At 40.7% G+C, this 24,886-nt stretch overlaps 1 protein-coding gene across 8 annotated transcripts in view; it reads left to right on the top strand.

Moving 5' to 3' along the window:
* Positions 1–407: 407 nt before the first annotated feature.
* The window catches only part of PHKA1 (phosphorylase kinase regulatory subunit alpha 1), a 32,387-nt gene continuing 7,908 nt past the window's right edge, over positions 408–24,886 (top strand). For 4 of the 8 annotated variants that reach the window (XM_053472872.1, XM_053472871.1, XM_053472870.1 and 1 more), the window contains exons 1-28: positions 414–522; positions 934–1,037; positions 4,856–5,014; positions 5,594–5,641; positions 6,076–6,244; positions 9,544–9,626; positions 9,709–9,789; positions 10,312–10,410; positions 10,494–10,640; positions 10,797–10,850; positions 10,964–11,086; positions 11,380–11,475; positions 11,564–11,671; positions 12,904–12,982; positions 13,454–13,588; positions 16,077–16,186; positions 17,130–17,274; positions 17,571–17,649; positions 17,960–18,138; positions 19,370–19,540; positions 19,965–20,059; positions 20,172–20,311; positions 20,415–20,571; positions 20,665–20,744; positions 21,149–21,227; positions 21,809–21,938; positions 24,340–24,441; positions 24,680–24,795. In XM_053472872.1, coding sequence (XP_053328847.1) covers positions 960–1,037; positions 4,856–5,014; positions 5,594–5,641; positions 6,076–6,244; positions 9,544–9,626; positions 9,709–9,789; positions 10,312–10,410; positions 10,494–10,640; positions 10,797–10,850; positions 10,964–11,086; positions 11,380–11,475; positions 11,564–11,671; positions 12,904–12,982; positions 13,454–13,588; positions 16,077–16,186; positions 17,130–17,274; positions 17,571–17,649; positions 17,960–18,138; positions 19,370–19,540; positions 19,965–20,059; positions 20,172–20,311; positions 20,415–20,571; positions 20,665–20,744; positions 21,149–21,227; positions 21,809–21,938; positions 24,340–24,441; positions 24,680–24,795 — 3,042 coding nt within the window. In that variant the 5' untranslated portion in view covers positions 414–522; positions 934–959. Of the gene's footprint in view, positions 540–933; positions 1,038–4,855; positions 5,015–5,593; positions 5,642–6,075; positions 6,245–9,543; positions 9,627–9,708; positions 9,790–10,311; positions 10,411–10,493; positions 10,641–10,796; positions 10,851–10,963; positions 11,087–11,379; positions 11,476–11,563; positions 11,672–12,903; positions 12,983–13,453; positions 13,589–16,076; positions 16,187–17,129; positions 17,275–17,570; positions 17,650–17,959; positions 18,139–19,369; positions 19,541–19,964; positions 20,060–20,171; positions 20,312–20,414; positions 20,572–20,664; positions 20,745–21,148; positions 21,228–21,808; positions 21,939–24,339; positions 24,442–24,679; positions 24,796–24,886 lie in introns of those variants that run through there. The other 4 variants (XM_053472874.1, XM_053472873.1, XM_053472868.1 and 1 more) reach the window with 3 other exon arrangements.

Genomic DNA, 24,886 nt, shown 5'->3' with positions numbered 1-24,886 from the left:
AAACCTTAAGACACACTGGTACGTGAGGAGAAGGGCCCTACTCTTTGGAGCAGATATACAATTATACTCCACTGGTATGCACAATTTATGCAGACCACGAATTGAAAATGTTTCCAAATAACCTGCGCAACACCCTAACCTAAAAAACATACAGCGCTGTCACAGTCCACGCGAGGATAGGAACTAGACCCCGCTTGACAGCAGCGGTAAACGAACTTCATTCTATTTCCTCTTTGCTTCCGGTTGCGTTTCCAACCACAGGCGTACGTAGCGTACACACGACTGCTGGATCGTCGAACAAATCACAGGCTGCTGATTGTACTGCCTCTTCACACTACGCCCATTGCTATGTTATAGTTAAATCAGCCAATCGGGTTGTGGGGGCATGTGCGTTTACTTTCGTGTCTGTGAGAGTGTGGGGAGAAGGTTCGGGGAAGCTGGGGAGAAATCGCTGAGTGTTAGTTGCTGGTGCATGGCGTAGTTATCGGAAGGAGGAGCAGATTACTTGAGGGCCGATAAGAAGTTAGCATTTGTTATTGGTATTTACCTATCGGGTGTTGTTTTGTAACTTGTTTTCAATAGGGCAAGTAGTTGAAGGTAGTTATTGATCTGTAACAGTAAAGGAGCTCTTAGGCTAGTAGGTTTTTCCATTTTGTAGCACAGCACAGGACAGCACAGGACAGCACAGGACATGTGTGTGTGTATGTGTGTATATATATATATATATATATATATATATAATGCTGTAGTATGTGGAGGGAGACTAAGACTGGGTAATGATAGCTAATTAAGCATTTAAAACCTGCATGTGATTTGGTCATTGGGGGTAGAATATTATTTTAATAGAAATATAAGGTATGTGTGGTATAGAAGCGCAAAGCAATGTTTAATAGAACAATTTCATTTTATTGGAATGGTTAATTTAATTCATAGGTCTTAGCGTCAGATCGCTGTCAGCCATGAGGAGCCGGAGTAATTCTGGTGTCCGCCTGGACAGATACGCCAAGCTTGTACATCAAACCATCCTTTGTCACCAGGTCAGTTCACGTCATGAGTACGGCCAATATTTATACACTAAGATTGTAATTGTGATGTTACATTGCCTGCAGAGTAATAACACATAATACAAACAGACATGATCTGTGAATCTAAGCTGTTGCGGATACTGTCTGTAATACTGTGTGTAAAGTATGCCCTGGCACTGTTAGCAGTTATGAAGTTAATGTGTCTGCCTCCCATAGTGCTACAAAATCTTTGGATCATTACATAATAAAGTTAAATCTCTTGCCGTGTCCTCATGTTAACCCTGTTACTAATGCCATTGTTGGCTTTATCAGTATTCAACTCACACCTCTCTACAGCACATGCTGTTCTGCTAATAATAAAGGTGATTTGTTTACCCACATTGGGGCTTATTGCCTGAAGTTGGAGGAAGGGTTGTTTTCCAGCTTACAAAATTATGATGGTCCTCCTTTGACTAGTTTCTCCATGAAGAAGTTCTGAACTTTCCCTGCATATTGCATAATGCGGTTGGTTAAGTGACTTTCAAGAAGTATCCTTGAGAGCTTTGAGTTATATAGGGCTAATGAAGTGCTTCTTGCAAGAGAAACTCACTGGGGTTAGACCTTCATCATTCGTAGTGAAGTTAGTGAATTGAAGCTGTAGCTCTGTTGCGTACTCCCACTTTAGTGAATAAACCCCAGTGATGTACTTTGTGTCTTTGTGGAGATTGTATCAAAACCTTGTTTTGCCTACTATTGTAGAAACAAGAACTAATATGTTAAATGTTATGTTTCCATTAGCTAGTCTTGTAACAAGGCAAACGTGAACTATGAAAGGTGATGATGGGGGCTCTGTTTGCCATAGATCTGACACAGTAATGGAATATTGAATGACATAATCCATAACCTATTTTGTAATTTTTAAATGTAGGATAGGGAAAATGTTTCAAAGGTCATGTGTCAAAGTCTAGAAGTGTGTAGTAGTATATGTGTGTACTGTTTAATTAGTGTATATGTGTACAAATCCTGTGACCGGCAGAAGATTGTGGGATTTGTAGCTTATTGACAACTGGATAGGTTTGGTTCTGTGCTAAACATTATTCCTAATGAAACCTTTGATAGGGCAATGTTTAAAGCATGGCTACACAGCTCCAATCATGCAAACTATGTACAATAATTCTATTCAGACCCAAAAATTTACAAAAACATGCATATGTATTCCAAAAATATTTTCTCCACCAGTCAGTTCTTTAAAAAAAAAAGCACAGAGGTCAGTTTATATTTGCTGTTCTGACATGTGGTGTAACAAAAAAATAAAAGCTAGGGTCCCCTGTGACACTTGAATAGAAGAGTGTGCAGGGAGAAATGGCTCACCTGACATTGTGTGACCATGCTAATGTGCTGGGTGGGTCATGTGACCACAGATGACCTAAGCACTGGCATGTGCATCTACATCAGGTAGCATGCTAAGCTTCATGCACCCCTAATTTAAAAAAAAAAAAAATCCGAAAGGTAAGCTTTTCGGAATGAAGCATGGAGGGGGGTTGTGTGGCGACGCTGGCATTGTGGGCCCCCGTTATGCCAATGGACTGACGTATGGCTGACCACGTTGGCCATGTCTTCCAGGACACGTATCATTTTTACCTATTGCTGACCAGCCCAGATACAATGCTGCCCCTGCGGTTTGGAGGATGTATAACTGACTAATAGGTTCCTTTCCATAAGTCTAAACATCCCACAGGGCAGCAAAGTAAAAATTATACGCGTCCTGGAAAACATGACCAGTGTGGTCGCCCTATCTGACATGTGCCTATTCACAAACTCTAAATAGGATTTCATATGAATCTGGTCTGGGTTTTATTTTGAAACCAACACCTCATTTCTTACCCGGAGTTTTATCTAGCACTTGTATTGATATCTTCTCCCTATGAAGCAGATTGTAACCAGCCTTGTGGGCGCATATTCCATAGTTTCCTCCCCCAGCACCGCTCATCCTGTGGTGTAGTGATTGTAAAGGACATATTCTGGCACTCACTAGAGAGGGTGACATTTGTGGAGTTAGGTTGTAAAAGGGCAGTTGGGAGCCTGCACTGGCTCTGGCCTAGAAATGCTTCCAATTAAAAGATATTGCTGTGTATAGTTGTGTGTGTGTGTGTGTACCGGAAAGGTGTCCCTTTAAATGTTTTGAGTCACTTGTTCAGGTGTTTGAGACTATTTTTACTTGTTTTCAAGTATATCATTTATCTGCCTAATTGGCATCTGCAGAGATAGTCATCTTTCAATGAAAAGTCTTGGCCAGCGGACAATGATTCACATGTCTCATTAAATCCTGTTTGCAAAGACACATCAAAAGTAACTTCCAAAGGAGGGAAAAACCAAAACCCTCTGTGTTTACCCCTTGTTTTTGTTGTTATAGTCCACAAAATGGTCCTGGCCTCATAGTGAAAGTTACTAATATAATCTGACTTTCTGCTTGTAATATTAGCAGTGGTGGATATGAAAGGACATTCGCTCAAAATAGCTGCTAAGGGATATGTTTAACCCCGTGATCGAGCTGGTGCCGTGAGTAGCATGCTGGGTAAGCATTTTTAGTTGTGACTTGACACTGATGAAGCTGACTTTTATTAAGTTACAAGCAAGTCCTCTGTAGGACAAGCACACAACACAAATGTAGTGGTTATAATCAAGGAGCCAGCTCACACAAAACCCAACTTTGTATAAATTACCAATACTTGAAAAAGCTCAGAGCTGCTCACTTACGGTATTTAATACATTGGTCTACATGTATATATTAGGTTAACAGGTAGTAAAGAGATATCCAGAATCTTGGAATTGTGTTCTGTATACTAATGAATCTAACCATTCAAGTTTTGTATTTATTATTTTTTCCTATTCGGTGGTGGTTATGTGCACTTCAGCACCCTGTAGCTAGAGATTTCTCTATATTATCAAACTTAAATATTATTTACTTGCGATGTTTAAAAAAAAAAAAAAACATGCATTTTAGACAATGCACGTAATGTGAGCTACCCAAAGAAACCCAATAGGGCGCGTCTGGCAGCATTTCATCGCAGTTATAAATGTTTTGAACAGCTTGATCTGCAAATAAAGTAACTTGGCATCGGTTGCACCAGGATTTAAAGTATGAAAGCATTCCCCATGCCTTTCTGCTTTTTTCCCGGTTCGGGCCTCCTGGAGACAGCAAATAACCACTTTATGCTTTAAAAGAGATCTTCAGCCACCACATGCACTTCAATGCATATGATAGCGGAGTAGGTCCCTCTAGATTTCTGTTGAGACTCTTTTGCAAATGCGTGGAAGATTCTGCAGAATCCCCCATATGCTTTTCCCCTTTCACCCTCCTCTGATTGTGGCATTGAATGGGGTAAATGGCTTGTGGGGGCCAAGTCACAATTGGTCCTGTGCTCTTATGGATCACCAGCATTGAAAGAGTTAAAATTGTGTGTGTGTGTGTGTGTGTGTGTGTGTATAATTCCAAAAGTAGTTGCCGGCACTCATGGGACTTGTTTTTAAATAATTTCACGAAACTCTGTGTTACAAGTCAACGTTTCAGTCTTTTTATTTGTAGACTTTCATCAGGACATCATGATTATGATTATTTTACAATATTTTTAGTAGCAGTTTATTAGGTTAAAATGATCTGATCAGTGATTGAGTCTTTAGGTCACTGATCATTGATTACTCTCACCAGTCATCAGCCATTGACCTAATATGGTTGATGAGCATTATATGCAAATACTTAACTTCTTCCTACAAAACTGAGTGTAAAATTATACCTGCATATTCTATCAGAGATGTTACAGTAACTCTTTGATATTTTTTTCCTTTTTCAGAATGCAGTAACGGGCCTTCTGCCAGCCAGCTGTGAAGAAAAGGATGCATGGGTGAGAGACAATGTTTACACAGTACTGGCTGTATGGGGTCTGAGCCTTGCATACAGGAAGAATGCTGATCGGGATGAAGACAAAGCCAAAGCTTACGAGCTTGAACAGGTACATTTTGGAAGGCAGATTTCTTGTATTGGCAAATGTTAGCACGCAAAATTTACCTTTTTGTGTTCTGTAAAAAAAAAATAAAAAAATAATAAATCACTTGGTAGTGTAACGAGTGACATAAGTAAATTGTTTTATTATATCAAGAGCTGTGATGGAGAGCCATAATAGGGAGAGCTATGACCGTTGAGAGATATGGAGAGTAAGTGAGTGTGTGCGTTTGCGTGTTGCTGCTACATACGATCAGCTGACATGGGGTAGTCCAGACCCCCATGTAGCATCAGGGAGATATCTCGGTTGCTGCAACAAATTCCTACCTGTAGGTCCTAATGAGTTTCTTGCCACCAGTTTTAAAGATGTATGGGTATGTTCTTAGGGGATTGAATGGGTTAAACTGGGTGACAAGTCTGCGTATGTGGAGCTCCAAAACAAAGGTTCCTCTTGGGGCAAAACTGCATGTTTTGTAGACTACCTTGATGAGTCAATTTACTGAACAGATACCAGACTGTCCCAACAACTTTATCTATACACGTGGCATATGGCACCTAACACTAATTTATGTTTGGATATTTCTTTTAGAATGTGGTCAAATTGATGAGAGGTTTGCTTCAATGTATGATGAGACAGGTAAGAATACTGTTTTCTGTAGGTGGTAATATATTACCTTCCATTTTTCTGCTGATTGCGCCACTGTAATTCTATGGTATGTTTCTACTTTAAATACCATAGAATATATTCTGTTTTGTGATTTATTGAAGGGCCAATTCAGCCCTCAAAGCAGGGAAACCTCTGGGGTTGGCTCTTTATTATGCATAGTAATGATATCAGGGAGTTGAACATTCTGCTCTCCTGCAAACTCCCAAGTTAGTGTATACTCTCCAAAGCCATGCCAAATTATAATTTACAAAAAAACAGAAGTAGTTTTTTAATGCTGTATTATATCACGATTTTTGTTTCTTTGGTGAAAAGTGGTGAAAAACTTCTAAAGTGTATAAAATCTAAAGGTTAGAGTTTAATGATTTTTTTTGTTTAATGTTTTAATGTACATGTATATTTTGTAGGTTTCCAAAGTAGAAGAATTTAAGTACAGCCAAAGTACAAAGGATAGTCTCCATGCCAAGTATAACACTGCCAATTGTTCAACTGTAGTAGGTGATAACCAGTGGGGTCACCTGCAGCTTGATGCAACATCCATTTACCTGCTGTTTTTGGCACAGATGACGGCATCTGGTAAACCAGTTTTATGTTATCATTGCTTCTGAGCTGTGTTTGGAATACAGATGTGATTAGTTAACAATTTATAGAAGATTTGTGTTTTTACTTACTGTATGTCACGGCCCATCCAGGCTGCGGAGCTGCATATCTCTGTAGACCTGAAACAACGAATCGATAAAATCGATAATAATCGATAACGGGAATCGTTGTCGACGATTTCCGTTATCGATTAATCGAGTGATGGATTCGTCGTTGGAGCGCTCGGCTCCTTTCACTTACCTCCGCCAGCGTTCCCCCGTTTCTGCTGCAGAGCTCTGTAGTGTCCGTCTGCTTGAAGTTACGTAATGACGGATGTGACGCGCGTGAACGATGTAGATTTGAATAAAGTTTTGCGGTTGAACGTTGTAAGTGGAACGATTCGGTAGCGGAGGTACGTATGGAGAGAGAGAGAGAGAGAGAAAAATATATGATTGCCGGGTGGGAAACTGATGGGGCAGAGTGTGGGTGGGTGCAGGGCATTTCATTAAATTATTAAATATTTTTTTTTTTATCCGATTAATCGATTAATCGAAAAAATAATCGGCCAACTAATCGATTATTAAAATAATCGTTAGTTGCAGCCCTATATCTCTGGGTTCCCCTGTCTCGCTACGGTTCCCCTGTCTCGCTACGGTTCCCCTGTCTCGCTACGGTTCCCCTGTCTCGCTACGGTTCCCCTGTCTCGCCATGGTTCCCCTGTCTCGCTACGGTTCCCCCTTTGGGTTTAGCAGTAGGACCCACCGTATATTGGAGTACTTTGGCGTAGTGGTGGGCTAAGCATACTATGGCCATAAGATGCAACTAAATCTCCAATTATTATCATATAGTCCTAGGCTAGTCCTGTATTTATGTGTGTTAGTCTTTTATGTGCCTTTGCCCTCTTTTTCCTGAATCATCTGAGGATTTCGGTTCCTCTCTCCTCTCCCCATGTCCCGGTTAAGATATCCCATCCTTGCTTAAAGGAGAAGCGTCTGAGGATCCCGGCTCCTCATTCCATCCCTTGTGTGCCTTGTTTCCCTGTCCTTTGTTGTGTCCTGTACCATGTATGTCTTGTCTGGTATGTTCCTTGCTCTGCCCCCCTTGCTTGCTATGTTTCTCCTGTACTCTGCTTAGCTTCCCTACTCCCAGCATGCAGCATCCTGCACATCCGTCTGCTATGTCTCATGCCTGCTCCAGGATGCCTGCAGGATATCACTTTTTGTCCTGGACAACATCCGCTGCTATGCGGTTGCCCTGCACCAGGCCCTGTCCATTTCCGATACTGCGCAATAACTCCTGAATACCATCATTAGGCACTGTAGGTCATTACAGTCGTCTGTATAGACCCAGTCCGTGACACTGTAATCCTATGAGCTATTACAGTAAGGGGCAAATGCAATTTGACAATAACATAAGGATACTGGTTGAGAAGGAGAAAAGGATCCTCCTCTTCTGATCTTACAAGCTAGAGTTTTGTTTTTTTTTTAAAAACGTTTGAGTGAAGCTAGAGCTAGTGTCACCTGGGTGCAGTATTTCTTCCCTTCCCTTCTCTTCCCTTGCATTGCTTACCCTAGGCCCACTCCTGAAACACTAACGCTATACGCTGGCTTGCAGATTCATGTGAACACCATAGGGTAGCATGCACTAACACATTTACTCACGCACTCTAACACCATACAGCACATGCACTTGCATTCTACCACCATACAGTAACACATATTCACTCTAACACCATATACTTACGTACACATTCATAAGTAAATACACCCACTCTCCCATTCTGTCTGATAATCACAACACCTTGCACAGCTCAACCCTCCCCTGCTGTGCACCTCGGTTACATTGCACACATAGCATCCACCTTTAGTGAGAGAAATAACAAGATTGTGTTTTGGAACCTTGCCAAGGCTTGTTGTGTATACACTGTAGGATATATATCAACAAAGAATGACATATTGTGCATATTGTTTGTCCCAAGTGTATAATAAGAAATGAGATTTTGGTAAGATGGGGCCATGGAACCATGCTGTTGGAACCTGCATATTTTATTTTTTTTTTTGAGAGGGGGACTCAGATTTACATATTTGTAACCTGCTCGCTGATATGGGATCTACAAGGCACATAAAATTATTATTAGGCCTGCTGAGGGAGACCCCACAGTTTAAGGGCCACAGACTTTGACTTAGTGTAAACTTGATTTTAGGTCATCCAATAAGTTATCAGTCAGGTTGACAGATGTAGTGGCTTTATTTAGAAAATATTTTATGTTTCCAATGTGTAAAAGAGCTATTATTTCTCCTTAACCACAAAAGTAAAAAACAAATAAAAAAAAGATGTGTGTGTGTGTGTGTGTGTGTGTGTGTTTTAGTCTTTTAGTCAGGGGCGTAACTAGAAACCTCAGGGCCCCGGTGCGAGAATCTGTTAAGGGCCCCCCACCCCCAACCCATCTATCCCTTTCTCACAATCTACCCTCTTCCTCCCTACCCCCCCTTCTCACGATCTACCCAATCCCTCCCTACCCCCCCTTCTCACGATCTACCCACTCCCTCCCTACCCCCCCGCTTCTCACGATCTACCCACTCCCTCCCTACCCCCCCGCTTCTCACGATCTACCCACTCCCTCCCTACCCCCCCGCTTCTCACGATCTACCCACTCCCTCCCTACCCCCCCTTTGTAGGTCACTTACCGTCAACTCCTGTGTTGGGAGCGTGAGGCGTTTGTCTCGGGTGCCGGCGCTTCACTGGTGAGCGCCAGTATATGAAGCGCCGGCACCCGAGACAAACGCCTCACGCTCCCAACACTGCACTCTGGGCATCGTTGAGGCAGGCGGCTGCGGCAGCCGCCGCCACCTGCAGCAGCGGGGAGCGGAGGCATCATGGATTTCTGTCAGTCAGGGGGGCCCAAGAGTTGCCTAGCGGTCGTTTTCAGCAACCGCTCGGCACCCCTTGGGCCCCCCTGACTGACAGAACTCCAGGGCCCGGGTGCAGTCACGACCCCGGTAGTTCCGCCACTGCTTTTAGTCTGCACCTGTGCTAGGGATGTCACTGACACAATCTATAGATACAATTGTCTATAAAACCCGTAGTGGAGACCATTATCCATATCTTACTCACAGTTGGTTAATGTTAAAGTGGCCTCAGGGAGGGTTATGTATAAAAAGTATTTCTAGTACAAAATGTTTAACCATAAGAACCATTGGAACGGTCCAACAAGGAGGGCCATTCCATCTGATGCCGTGATGACAAGACCACTTGAAAACTTTACACCAAAATCTCATTCTCCATTTCTTTATCAGGGCTGCATATCATCTATACTCTGGATGAAGTGACCTTTATACAGAACTTGGTGTTTTATATAGAAGCTGCCTATAAAACTGCTGTGAGTATAGCAGCACAAAATAGATTAATTTAAGTGTACTTTTTGCCTTTGTAGAAACTAATCTCTGCTTTTCTATCTATAGGACTTCGGAATGTGGGAACGGGGTGACAAAACCAACCAAGGCATTTCCGAACTTAACGCAAGCTCAGTGGGCATGGCTAAGGTGACTCTGGGGTATCCAATATACATCTTGAGTTCTACCACACCAGTCTCTTGCTACAGCTTAAACTAGTAAAAAATCCAATATAATCTTCTACTTTCACGTACTGTTCTACACACAACAGTAGGTATGTAGAACAATGTATGAAAGTGGAAGCTTAGTCAATAAATGCAACATGGAGTGATGGCACATGAAAAATAAATTTGATTTTTTTAGGAGCTCTTCTCCCCCCCCCCACACTCAGGTTTTCCTGGGTTTTTTTTTTTTTTTCTTGTTCTAAAATCTGCCGTTGCCCCCTCTGAGCCACCAGACACTTGCATTTACCCACTTACCTGACTTTCTTTCTGTTCATACACTGTTTCCGTATGATGCTGTTCTTTCTCAATTCTCCCTCTGTGTCTTTTATTTTTCTGTAGTGGCTTCCTCTCTTCTCTGTTTTATACCTTTGTATTATTTCAAAATTTCAGTTTCTCCAGTCTACATAATAACCACTGCAATTCCTACCTATTCTATTTTTTCTCTCAGGCAGCCCTGGAAGCATTGGATGAACTAAATTTGTTTGGTGCTAAGGGAGGACCCCAGTCTGTAATCCATGTATTATCTGATGAGATCCAGCACTGCCAGGTACAGGTGTTGTTCATTGAAGTAAATGTGTACACCAAGGTCTCGCTTTTTAATATTCATTCTGTTTCCTTTTCATTTACAAGTCAATCCTACACTCCATGCTCCCCAGGGCTTCCACATCCAAGGAAATAGATGCAGGTGTTCTATCCATCATCTCATTCCCAGCCTTTGCTGTCGAAGATCTTCAACTGGTGCAGCTCACCAAGCAGAAGATAATCGATAAGTTGCAGGTGTCTATTCTCTTACCCAGTTCTATATTAGATATCATTGCATCTTTCGTTTCATGTGCTCAGGTTCTACCCTCTTATCAGTGTTCAGTCCACTACATTTTCTTCTCTGCCGTTTTACTACTATATATGATTTAATTCTGTTTTCCGATTCTTTAGGGTCGTTATGGCTGTTGTAGATTTCTCAGAGATGGATACCGGACACCAAAAGAGGTAACATATATTGCCATGTTTGTCTGTGCTCTGTCCCTCAACCCATTGTGAAAGATGGCATGAGATAGATCTCTCTGTTTCTGCTAAAAGTGATGTTATGTTGTATGTGACAGGATCCTACCAGATTATATTATGAACCTGCTGAGCTGAAACTTTTTGAAAATATTGAGTGTGAGTGGCCGCTCTTTTGGACCTACTTTATCCTGGATGGAATATTTATTGGCAACATAGAGCAGGTAAGTGGTGGCTGAGAAGCACCATGAATTCTCTTTGGCTAAGTATGTCTCTTAAGATATCACACACAAAAAGAGAAACAAAAGTGGAGATAGATTAAGGCACTAAGGCACTTTAGAATTACAGTAAGGACAGACCAGAGACAGCTTTGTTCCCTAAAATGTCTACTCATAAAAAAAAAATGCAGACATCTCTCCCTAGCTCCTCCTTGTTCTGTACCTATTGTAATTCCCTGTAAATCTGCTTTACTGTGTGTCATTTTTGACTACCTTCCATGTCATTTTCTGTAATCTAGGTTCAAGAATACAGGGAAGCCCTTGAAGGTGTTCTAATTAAAGGGAAAAACGGTGTGTACTTGGTTCCAGAACTGTATAGTGTCCCAGGAGACAACGTGAGTGTTAATCGTTATTCTATCGCCAAAACAAATAATGGAAAAGCATATTTTCAGATATCTCATTGTTTAAAATCCTGTTATGTAGGTAGATGAAGAATACAAGCACCCCCATACAGTGGATCGGGTACCCATGGGGAAGCTGCCTCACATGTGGGGCCAGTCACTTTATATTCTAGGCTGCTTAATGTCAGAGGTAAGGAATAACAGTTGGTAGTAAGCCAATTACAGTGGCATAGAGCTGTGTGATGCATTATATCTTTGTTTATGGTGGCTGCTTTATTACCACCAGAATATAAGATATCCTTTTTCACTTTGTGTTCATAAAGATAAGTACCTGTTAAGAACAATCTTCCCTGTAAAAGTGACTGTATCCATAATCTAAGGCATAACCTAATAAGTAGGCATAATGTCAGAAACTGTATAAATCATAAGCCATAGCACATGGCATGGTGTTGTTGTTGCTTGAAAGTGTATTTAGATATAAAAAAGTGCATTTAGTAGGTATAATAAAGGCACTGCTTCGATTAGTCTAGCTTAAGGTGCAATAGTAGTTATTGTAAGGCCATTGTGATATAACTCATTGAGGTAATACATTTAATACTGTACGAGAACTTGTATAATTACAGTAAACAGAAACTGAATAAACGGATATTACCCTTTGTCTAAAAAGTGTAGTCAAATGAAAGCATTGCACATTGTCGATCCAGTTTTTCAGTCACTTTAGATTAAGTGGTTGCAAGGAAGACCTACTTCCAGTCCAGGTAAGTGGGCTGAATACAGGGGCTGTGAGTTCTTTCTGATCCATATGAAAAGTTATTTACCAGTGTAATGTTCTGTGTGTATGTCGGATGTATCTCTAGTTAATGTTCTGTTTGGCTTCTAGATTGTAAAGCTCAGCTTTTGTTTCTGTAACTTCACATTGTGTGATGCTCTGTTATGTCGTGTTTGGCATTGTGGATCATAATGAAATATGGTGCTATATACTGTATTTCCCCATGTATAAGATGCTCCCATGTATAAGACGTATAATTTTGGGGCCAGAAATTTGAAAAAAATATGTATTACATATAAAATTCATACTTGTCATCCTCATCACCCCATCCATTAACTGTCTTTAAATTAACCCTAAAGACCCCATTAACCATAACTGCCCCTAAATTAACCCCCACCTCCCCTAACTTTCAGCAGCCCAAATATTATTTTTTTACTTACTGTTAGATGAGTTGCTTAGCCATGTGGATGCTATAAGGAAAGGTGCGGGTCCAATCGTCAGTGTGACTGCAGGGAGGGACTGGGAAGTAGTAACTGCAATCTACAACCACTTTTCGAACTTTGCGTCTTATACATGGGGAAATTATTACTTATATGCCATTGGCCAATTTTCTTTAACCTTGCTTCAAAATCTTTTATAATGTTGTGTCTTAGGGTTTCCTAGCTCCTGGAGAGATTGATCCACTCAATAGAAGATTTTCTACTGTTCCCAAACCAGATGTAGTTGTTCAAGGTGAATGCAAGGTCATATGCAAGTTGTTCCTAGATACTTATGGTACTCTTTGTATGTTCACACATAACTAACAATAAACAAGAATCTTAAATTTCAATACACTTGGCAAAGTAGTACTTAATGATTTCTATGATATGTAAAAGTTCAGAGGATCTCTAAAGTTGAATTGATTTTCCTTCTTAACAACTGTGTCTCTGGTCGGGGATGGTTTTGACCAAATGCATCCAAGACAGTAATACTCTGTTACCCCCACTCATTTTTAAAAAAAATTAGATACCAATATCTTCTCACAATTTTTAGGCGAGCACATCAGGGGAGGAGAGTGTGGCACAAAAATTGGGGTTCCAATAGGGCAAATTGGTGCTGCCATCACTTCAGACCAGTCTCCCTTGGTACACCACAGCCCAGTGCCTTCAAGATTCAGGCTTCTAGTCAAATTGACTCATAATGCTGTTTTTCATCTATTTGTAGTAACTGTTCTTGCGGAGACAGAGGAGATCCAAGCTATTCTAAAGAATAATGGGATTGAGGTGGAAACAGTGGCTGGCGTGTACCCCATCCGAGTACAGCCTGCAAGAATCCTAAGCCACATCTACGCTAGGCTGGGTAAAACTTGTAAAAGAAACTGGGTGTGCATGTTGTGATTCTGTAATGATATGTAAATATGTGATCAATTATAACCAAAGTTTTAAAGGATGTAATTTTTGTAGCAAAATGTGCACACAGGACTGGCCCAAGACATTGTGCTGCATGGGTCCGAGAGTGAAATGCTACTCCCTCACATAACCATAGCCGACAAAATCACACCCGCATCTATTTTGTTGTATCATGATTAATACATTTACTCTCATTCATGGTCTCACTCACGCTCTCATACACTCACAATCTCTTATGATTTCTTCCTACCTTTTCTGCCAACTGCTTCCATGGAATGTCTCTTCTCCATCAGTTCCGCTACTTTTGCCTCTTCTTGTTCTTCTTCTATCTTCTTTCTTCGTCCGCTTCTTTGTGAACCTAGCCTCCCAGATCCTATATTTAGGATGACGTGTCGATGATGTGGATGACTCAACGAACAGCATGACCTAATTAACACCGTTTCCTGGTGGGCTTATTATTTAAACCCAGGTCTGGCATTCAGTTTTTGTAGTGCGAGATCCTTAACTTTTTTTTGATGAATATTCTGCTGTGTTTTGGTTCTCGACCCGGATTGTTCCTGACTACGATTTGAGCACTGATTTTGCTGTTTCCATCCTCGTTGCCATATGTTGCTGGACCGGCTTGTCTTTGACCTTAAGTTTGGATCCTGATAGCTGCTTCTATTGGCCTTCTCTTATTATTCTGCTGTCCAGTCTCCGCTCCCGGGGTCTGATATTCTACACTGAGCGTGACGGCACAAATGGCCGCTTCATGGGGCCCGCAGAGATTGGGCAGAAGATGTGCCTATGAGGTCTGCATTGAGAGCTTGGATCACTGTATGGACCAGTTTTCCCAGGCACTTCACTCTTCTTGCTAGGACAGACCGCTCTCAAGCTATTGCTCCTGTTCCCACTCCACTAGTGGATCCTGCTCCAGCCCAGCCCATCTTCCGTCGGCAAGGTGCTTTTCTCAAACAATTCTCCACACATTTTGAGATGACTCCATCCGTCCGACCGAGTCAGGCTATGATACTTATCTCACACCTCGCTGATCATGCCTTGGAATGGGCCTCTCCACTTTGACAAAGAAATGTGCCGCTTGTGAACAACTACACCAGATTTGTTACAGCCTTCACTCAAGTATGTGTTTGTGCCCATCTCTCTCTCCTACGAAGGAAAGACCATCACCACTGCTGCTCTCATAGGCTTTCGTGCTGCTGGGGACGATATTGACTGTTTACTTAATGGGTTACCACTTGTTCACAAACCTTGCCTGTTGAGTGTGGAGGCCATTGATGCATGCCCCTTATGCCGAATCATTGTTACTCAAGAGACTTTGCCTGTTAAGACCCCAGTGGATGCCCTCCACACAGAATGGTTGACATTGAACAACATCGCCTCTCCCGCTTCCCTTGTACAACTGGGTCATACTTGGCTATATCATCATAATCCTTCTATAGACTGACAAAAAGGAAGATTACCACCAGGAGCAAGCAGTGTCACATCAATTGTACTTGTCATCTCCCAGGAGTTTCAGTGTCTACCACTAATGCTAAAATAACCCTTTTGCTTATCGTTTTTTTGGTGTTCCGTGAGAGGGAAGCTGATCAATCTCCCACCCCCCCCAATCGTTACTGTGATTGCCCCATTGAACTTTTACCTGGTACTGTGCCTACTTTATCTGCAAACCACAGCCATGGGATTATACATACAGGAGAACCTAGAGAAAGGCTTTTTGCTTCTCAACCCTCACTGCAGATGCCGTTTTTTTGTGTTTTTTTTTCACCAAAAACAATGACACCTTGCGGTCCTGTATCAGGGCCTAAATTGTGTTACTATCAAAGACACCTACCCATTACCTCTCATTTCTGAACTTTTTGTCAAGCATTCTAAGATCTTTACGAAACTGGATTGAAGAGGAGTTTATAGCCTTTTAAGAAAACATCAGGGGGACGAATAGAAAACTGCATTCAATACCAGGGCTCTTGCTGTGTTTCAAGAAATCGGTTTTAGGGATTATCCTCAGGACCTCGGCTACTCACATACACATTTTTACTAATTTATACACACACTCACATATGCACATACTAAAACAAATAGTTCTGGCTCCAGCCTTGGTGGGGATGCCGAGCATCTCGATTCTGGAAACGCATTAGGCCTCAATTAACCTGTACCCACCTGTTCCTTTAAGCACATATCTACTTCATTAAATATTACAGTTGAGTGCAGATCTCTATTCTATTTATTTGCTTCAAACGTACACACTCACGAGCATACTCCCTCACTCACCCCTTACCTCAACTGCAGCTTTCCTTCCAGCGTTATGTGGCCCCCGCTACGTTACTGCCTCCCTGGTTACCATGCAAATACGCCTTTGCTCTGGGCATACCCCTTTTCCATATGTAAGGGTTGGCTCTGGATACACAGTGATAAATAACAAACCTTCATTCTCTTTCAAGGACGCAACAGAAAGATGAATCTAAGTGGGAGACCGTACAGGAATATGGGTGTCTTGGGAACCTCCAAACTCTATACCATACGCCAAAACATTTTTGCCTTCACCCCTCAGGTGAGAGGGGATTAATCTAGTTTATATTTCCTGTTGTGATCTTATATATTGTGCTTCTTAGTATATGTATTACATACATACATACATAATAATTTTGACTTGTATTATCGATTTGAGACTCCTAAAATATATTTTGCTAGTGGCCCTGAAAACCTAGAGCAGTAATGACAAATGACGAATTGTTGCTGTAAGTCACTGCAATCAACAACATCTTAAATTGTGTGTTTTCAGTTACTAAGAGGTGGCAATTATTTTGGGGTGAACTTTGTTTCAGTATGGCTTTTCAAACTTTAAATCAGGACCCAATATCAGATCATGATGCCTCTCACTGTCGAGTGCCAGAATGTAACCTCCTGGCAAACTTACAACATCAGGAGAGCTAATAATGTCCGTATCCAGCCTACTAAAGAGGGCCAACACCCACCATCACCATAAAAAAAAAATTATATGGATGCCCATACTGCCAATAACTACAAAACCAAACTTCTTAGCTACCCCTTGCTTGGATTTGCAGGATATAAATGCCATTCTTATAATAGCAACATTTCTGAGCTAATGAATTTTAAAAAATCAGATTCTTCTGGGGCCCTTATATTACTGGTGCATCCTCCTATATAGTGGTGTCACTAACCATATACTAATACTGCTCTATTACAAAAGTTTCAAGACCACTGCATTAGAGTGTGAGGAAGGAGAGTCTGGTTAACCAGAGCTAGGGATGCATTGCAATAATATGTATAGATCAACATATTTGCAACATTTCCATCAGCAGGTAATCCTTATTGGTAAACTTGAGTTGTTCCATATTTTGCATCTGCAGAAATTATTTGAGTAAAATAAGTTTTTACATTCCATATGGGTTAATTTATTAAACAAGTCCTTCTATATTTTGATTCTGCATAAGTGATTTGGGTAAAATGGATTAACATTGTTATGTCTGTAGTTTATAGACCAGCAACAGTTCTACCTCGCTTTGGATAACAGGATGATCGTTGAAATGTTGCGTACTGACCTGTCTTACCTGTGTAGCCGGTGGAGAATGACTGGTCGCCCAACTGTTATCTTTCCAATCTCCCAAACTATGCTGGGTAATGTATTTCCTAATTTAAGATTGTGGACTACACGAAATGTGCTTGAGCATATACTTTTATAGATTCTGGTATCTTCTATCATCCAAGAGGCTCCATTTAAGGACACTTTTTTTTTTTTTATTAAATAGCAGGAAACAAGAATGGGTCATGAGCAACTGCAAGACATTTGTTTCCTTTTTCGTCTTGAGCCCACAATATATTGTAGTCTATAATATATATTGTTAGTTTTTTTCAGGATCAGTGAAACACATGGATTTTTTCTTACATATTTTCTATTTTTTATGCATCATCAGATGATTCTGGCACAGATTTAGACCCAGTAGTACTTGCCACTCTTCGCAAAGTGCAAGATGGATACTTTGGAGGGGCCAGGTGAGACCTAGCACGTTTCTAACTTAAATAAAGATCTTAACAGCTAGGGACTGATTTTAAACAAGTATAGTTACAGATAGGTGAACAGTTTAGTACCACCAAATGTGTAAATGTTTTGTTGCGTGATGCCATGTAGCAAACTGATGATGTAAGGTATTACGGATGTCTGTAAACTTGATGTAATGTACAATTTAGTATTCTGTCCTTTGAAAATTGTCAGAGGTACTGTAATGTTTGTATACAGTGGTTGAATAATATAATAGTTCCTCTGTTATGGAGAAGGATACTAAAGGTATTTGTCTCCACTCAGAACTCAGACAGGTCGCCTATCGGACTTCCTGACCACATCATGCTGCAAACACCTGAGCTTCATGGACTCTGGAATGGAGGGTAAGCTGTGCGCCTGGGGGAGTGGTGGCAACAGTGGTCAACCAATCATCGTGCGGGAGCCGGATACGCCCCTGCATGTGGCCCCAACAGCCGATGATGGTAAGGATGGGAATAGCACAGGAGAAAGACTGTTTTGGGGTATTAGAAATGTAGACAGTTGTAAATAACAGTTCAACTGTGTGGTGGAAGAAGAACATTGTGGGATAAAGTAGGATAAGGAACACTGGCAAACCACCTTTTTAAACATTTGTATTGGAAATGTATTTATTGCAAGAAGTTGCTACATCAGACAATGACATAAAAGAAAAAAAAGGGTAAGCTTTGTGTTGTGTGTTATATATACGGTACATGTTTAAAAAATATACTTATGCTAGTGTACTATTCTCTAACAGCTGTGGGGGATCTTAAATAATGTAATAATTAAATGCTTCTTTATGGTTTTGGTCTGCATTTTTCGTCACCTATACTTGGCCTTATTGTGCTCACAACTGCATTGCGTAAGAGATTTGCATTGAATTGCGGACATGGTTTGTACCTGGTGGTTGGTTGGCCATGTGTGCTTTATGTACACAAGCCAGTTATAGCCCACTATAGGGTGTTGTTGGAAAGTCAAAAGAGAAGCTCTGGTATATGGTGTGTGTTTTTGTCTTCTTGCATGTACTTTGTTACCATTGTTATACAAACAGCTTAAAACTACACTACTGTTCAAAGTGTTGGGTCACTTAACTGTTTTCATGGAAAACGGGGACATTTCTAGCTGTGCTAACCTAATGTTAAAAGGGATTTCTAATGATCAGTTAACATTTTAAACTTGGAGTGGCAGACAAAATGTGCCATTGGATCACAGGCGTGATGGTTGCTGATAAAGGACCTCCATATGCCGTTTCCAGCTACAATAGTCATCTACAACTTTAATAACGTCTTCACTGTATATCTTATCCGTTTGCTCTTATTTTAATAGACAAAATTTCCTTTTTTTTCAAAAATAAGGAATTACCAAGTGACTTTTGAACAGCAATGTATTAAATGAAGGTTCTACACAATAGCAGTATTGTGTTTACAAAGCACTTTTTAGTGTGTGTGTGTGTGTGTGTGTGTGTGTGTGTGTGTATATATATGTAATGCTTTTTTAAATCACTCACAACTACAGTGTGTTTTTGCAGAGTGGGGTGTTCTCTATGATTTGTTGGCCTGTTGTGACATTTTGCGTTTCTTGTACCCTGCAGGTTAGAGCGCTATCGAGCTTCTCTGTAACATAAATGTTCTGCATTCTGTCTACAAGGCACTGATAGGTAGTGGGAATGGAAATCAGAATCTTGGTCTTTTGCAGATGACACTGATGATGAAGTTGCTCAGTATCTTAGCCATTTATTGGGCAGCACCTCTACACGGCCAGCTCCCATTTCGAAGCGCGGAGGCCGGCAACGTTTTCGAGCGGCTATCCACAGCACCCGGGATATTCTGTCTCTCCGTAGCAAGGCCAGGGGTCTCAATGTGCAGAGTGAGAGACATTTATGCATTTTTTTTTTCTGTCTGGGGTGTACTCAAATTAAGGTGCCTTCCCTAATAAGTGTAGCAAACACAATGGTCTACTTTATATAAATGATTGTAGCATAATTGCATTCATCAATAAGAATTGTTACATAGTCCCAGATCTTCCAGCTATCTGTGTAGTTCTGTAAACAGTCATCATTTGAAGTGTTACCCTCTGTCTAGATTACATAAAATATATTAATATCATAACATATAAGTATATGGCTGCATAACAAGGTTGAGGACACAAATATATGGCTGCTGCATTACAGCAAGCTTAAAATCCTGTATTTTTTAAGTCTGTAACCACATGGGAAGCATGCTTAGGGGGCACAAGAAATAGGTGTGAAAACAGACTCTTGATAGTTAAAACTAGCATCATCTCATTTCAGATTTGCAAATGTATCTTCCTACCAAACTCTTCCAGGCCTCACAGCCATCAGTCGATCTGTTGAACACTCCTCCAACAGAGCATGCCACAAGCAAGGTACCCTTATTATTCATTATATTATTTGCAGGGAATAAAGTCAAGTGTGGTGTCATTCAAGCATTGTGTTTATGTATTTATCACATTGTGTGTCATTGTTTTCCATATTAAGATTCCAGCTATCAATGCAGAGATGTATCTACCTCAAGATTCAACTGGGAAGGTAGACTATGCTGCTCTAGTAGATCTGCTCAGGGAAACCCCCGATGTGCAGGAGCAAATGGATATCCTATACATACTGCATACAATGAAGTGAGTACACATGCTCGATTTTATTTTAAAACGCATATTTCCTCGTGTCTTTCTTTCACTTTTCATAATGTTTACTTTTTCCCCCTTGTGTAACTCTCTAAAGGGGAGCAGACTGGGACACTCAGATTTATGGCCAGCCTGGTGTGACTGTAAAGGATCTGCTTGAGGAGCTCTATGGTAAAGTAGGAACGACACGGCAATGGGCTCTGATCCGCAGCATCTCTGGGATACTGAAAAAGAAAGTGGAGGCTCTAGATGAGGTAATAGGGGGAATGCTATTCACATGCTGCTTTGGTGGCTTTTTTTTGTGTGTTTTTTTTGATGACTATTTTACTACATTGTTTAATTCTTAGGCCTGCACAGACCTTCTGTCTCACCAGAAGCAGCTCACAGTGGGGCTTCCTCCAGAGCCACGGGAGAAAACTATAACTGCGTGAGTACTTCTAAAATTCTATCAAAATGTCTCAGTATGTTCCAGAAGAGAGGAGGCTGGTTTGGGTGACTTAAGGTTTTAGGCTATTACTACTAGTAAACCATACAGTTGGTGTAGAATGCTGTCCAGTGTACATGAACAAAGAAAATCAGATGATCAGATCATAAAAGACTGAGTGTCATGCTTGTCTAGGAAGCAAAATCCTAAGTGGGGAAAAAAAAAGTTGGTGGAGATGTGGTTTCACTGAGAGGAAGGGTACATAGGGGTGGTTTTAGAAAGAGGAAAACGCCCTTCTGCAATTTAGTTATATTAAAACTTGAAACCTACATACTGGATGATGGATTTACATGCTAATTTTTATCGAATAAACAACTTAATGTGAATATTTCTGCATCTTCCCATAGTCCCCTCCCTTATGAAAAACTAATTTATTTAATTGATGAAGCCAGCGAGCAAAATATGAGTATATCCATCCTTACTCAGGTAAGCAAGCCACTCCTGACAAAGTTCCTTTACTGCCAAATGTACCAGGTGTTTAGAGTTTGGGCTAAACCTTAAAAAACTACCCCCCCCCATGTTTAGGCTTTGTTCATAACTTTACTTTTCAAGTGGTAGCATAAATACCTTCAGATTACAACCACTGTTATTATACATGATCAGTACTATTACTTGTCAGCATAAATGTAATGTGGTTAAAATCACAAGTTATGTAGCATATAGGGTATGGTAAAGATTACATAATGATGGGCAGTGATGTCTCCAGCTTAGTGAGAGGTCCTTCATGCCCCCTATTAATGCTGCCTTGCCCAAGGCATCATCAGGTGTACTGAACATTTAGGCATAACTGTCACTTTTTCCTATGGTTTAGATTTTTTTTTTAAATATGCCATTACATTCCCTTAAAGAGGAATATGTGTGCTTCTTGATCACTTGATTAGATAACAAATCGAACTGGTACTAAACCTGAAAATGAAGGCACAAAACAAACTAAGAATATTTTGTATGCCCTGACTGTGTAGGTGTAAAAACCAGTCTGCATTGTCTTTTTGTGGCATATATCACAGGAAATCATGGTGTACCTGGCCATGTATATGAGGACGCAGCCTTCACTGTTTGCTGAGATGTTCCGCTTGCGCATTGGACTCATTATCCAGGTCATGGTTACAGAGCTCTCCCATTCACTGCGCTGCTCTGGTGAGTTTTGGCATTCTTCAAAAAAATGCAGAAAAGAGGCTGCCTTACTGCAGCAACTGCCCTCCTCCACCTTTTCCTCCGATTGATGTCGGTGGCAGTAAAATGTAACCCTATTAACTCTCCTATAAGATTAATTAACCCCCACATGTGAATAGCAGACAAACACAAAATACACTTATGTTATCCTAGTACTATTATTCTGTACATGTAAAATGCATAAACTAACTGCTGCAGGGCCAGGGCTATTTTACACCGAACCAGAGCAATTTTCATGGTTTTGTTGTCTTTCTTCAGACATAATTTCCTTTTTTGTGAATTAGAAGACCCACACAAATTAGAACATAGATTTCTTTTTTGTACATATGGTTTTGTTTGGAATCCATGCGTATATGTAAGACATTATTTTATAAATAAAATTCAAAAAGTTGGAAAAATATAGTTTTTATGCACAACTATTGCAAATGGGAAAAATACCAAATACATAGCTGGTAACTTGCCCTAATTCAGAATTTTTTTTTTATATTGTATAAACCCCAAACTACCTAACCTTATCTAACAAATTTCCCGCTAACCACCCACCACAGCATTGGCTTTGTCTTGGTCCTCTCCCCCTCTCCACACTTTTTTTTATTATTATTATTATGACAAACATAAGGCATAGAGAAAGGGTGAGAGGTAGTGTGGTGATTGTATCGATGACAAGGAAGTTCTAGCAGCTAATATGGTATGCTTCTCTGAAGAAGTGGGTTTTTAGATGTTTCTTGAATGTTGGGAGGGTGAATGCTGCAGGTTCCTTGGGAGTAGATTCCAGAGATATGGGGCAGCCCGAGTGAAAGTGAGGAGGAGAGCCTTAGCCCATGGGAAGAACGTAGGGATTGAGTAGGAGAGTATTTGCTAATGAGGTCAGAAATGTATGGAGGAACAGTATTATGGATGGCCTTATATGCCAGTACCAGGATTTTAAATTTAATTCTAAAGGTAATTGGGAGCCAGTGGAGGGTTTCACAGAGGTGGGAAGCAGAAGAGGAGCGACGTGCAAGGAAGATAAGCCTAGCAGCGGCATTGAGGACAGACTGTAGAGGAGAGAGTCGAGACAGCAGAGTGCAAACCAGAAGAGTGTTGCAGTAGTCAAGACGGGAAATAAGTGAATGAACCAGAGTTTTTGTGGATTCTTGGGTGAGGAGTGGGTGGATACGAGAGATGTTTTTTAAGTGCAAGCGGCAGGATCTGGTGAGGGACCGAATGTGAGGGATGAAGGAGAGGTTTGAGTCAAGGATGACCCCAAGGCATCGGGCCTGGTTAGTAGGAGAGATAGTCGTGTTGTTAATGGTGATAGAGAATTCAGGCAGTGGAGATGGAGGGAGGTAAGATAATGAGTTCAGTTTTAGAAAGATTAAGTTTCAGGTAGTGTTGTGACATCCATGAAGAAATTGCAGACAAGCAATTGGTAATACGGGACATGAGAGATAGAGAGAGATCAAGAGAAGACAGGTAGATTTGGATATCATCTGCATATAGATGACACTGGAGGCCAAATGAGTTGATTAGTTTGCCAAGAGATGAAGTATAAAGAGAGAACAGCAGAGGGCCAAGGACTGAACCTTGGGGGACACCAACCGAAAGTGAAAGGGGCGATGATGTCTTGCCAGAGAAGGAACGGTTAGACAGATATTAGGAGATCCAGGAGAGAGCTGTATCTCGAATGCCTATAGAAGCAAGTGAGTCTAGAAGAAGGTGGTGATCAACAGTATCAAAAGCAGCATAGAGATCCAGTAGTATTAGAATAGAGAAGTGACCTTTTGCTTTGGCAGAGAGCAAGATATTGGAGACTTTTGTTAGAGCTGTTTCAGTAGAGTGAAGGGGTTTGAAACCAGACTGTAGAGGGTCAAGGAGGGTTCCGTTAGAAATACTTTTGCAAATGAAACCAAATAATACATAAAACAAAAAAAGTTAAATAAACCAATGCATCCGCTAACAGGACGCTGTGTGTGAGTATGTCTCCAATTACTCATGAATAAAGCCTCAGACCTCGTTGGTGAATAGCTGAATATGCAGGGAAACTTGTAGAGTTTCATGATAAAAGTAGTTGCTTCTGGGTATTGAGTGGCAGTTATCACGTGATTTGCCTTGGGGCTTCCCAAAGAAAAGTGTGTGTGTGTGTGTGTGTGTGTGTGTATATATATATATATATATATATATATATATATATATATATATATATATATATATATATATATATATATAATTTTTTTATTTATTTTTTGTATACAATTCTAAATATATGTGGATTTTTGACAAAATGGTATGACCAAATAAATTTTCCTCCCATTTTAAGTAAGATAATAAAACATAATATTGGATGTAAAAACAGAATCTCTTATCTTGCCTGTCTCTACCACAGCTGAAGAGGCAACAGAGAGTCTTATGAACCTCAGCCCATCTGACATGAAGAGCCTTCTCCATCACATTCTGAGTGGGAAGGAGTTTGGAGTAGAGAGAAGTGGTAGGTCCAAGTGCCTCATACATGTATGGTCAAAGTACTCCAAGCATGGTCTAAATCGCATAACTCCTCTGCCTCACGATGGCTATCTTTTGCAGACAACATGACTCTCTGTACTTTCCATGTGAGCATGCGCATTTCTCAGAGTGCTTTTCGCATTAACTCTGCAGTGTTTTATAATTTTAAAACAAATTGGATGGTGCAAAGCATAGTTATTTCATATCAATCATTCTGTCCACAGTACGATCCATGGATACCATGGCAAGTCCGGCAATTTCCATTCATGAGTTGGGTGCTGTGGGAGCCACAAAAAGCGAGAGAGCTGGAATCTCACGGCTAAAGAGTGAGATAAAGCAGGTGTGTTACCTCGGCTAGCACAGCAAATTAAGCTTATATAAACATTTTTATTTTTGGTGTTTTTTTTCCATTATGATCAAATATCATGTTT

This window comes from Spea bombifrons, chromosome 8 (genome assembly GCF_027358695.1).
Source record: "Spea bombifrons isolate aSpeBom1 chromosome 8, aSpeBom1.2.pri, whole genome shotgun sequence".
Classification (NCBI taxonomy): Eukaryota; Metazoa; Chordata; class Amphibia; order Anura; family Pelobatidae; genus Spea; species Spea bombifrons.
The sequence above is the reverse complement of the archived record's forward strand: the minus strand, read 5'-3'. Positions and strand labels throughout refer to the sequence as shown.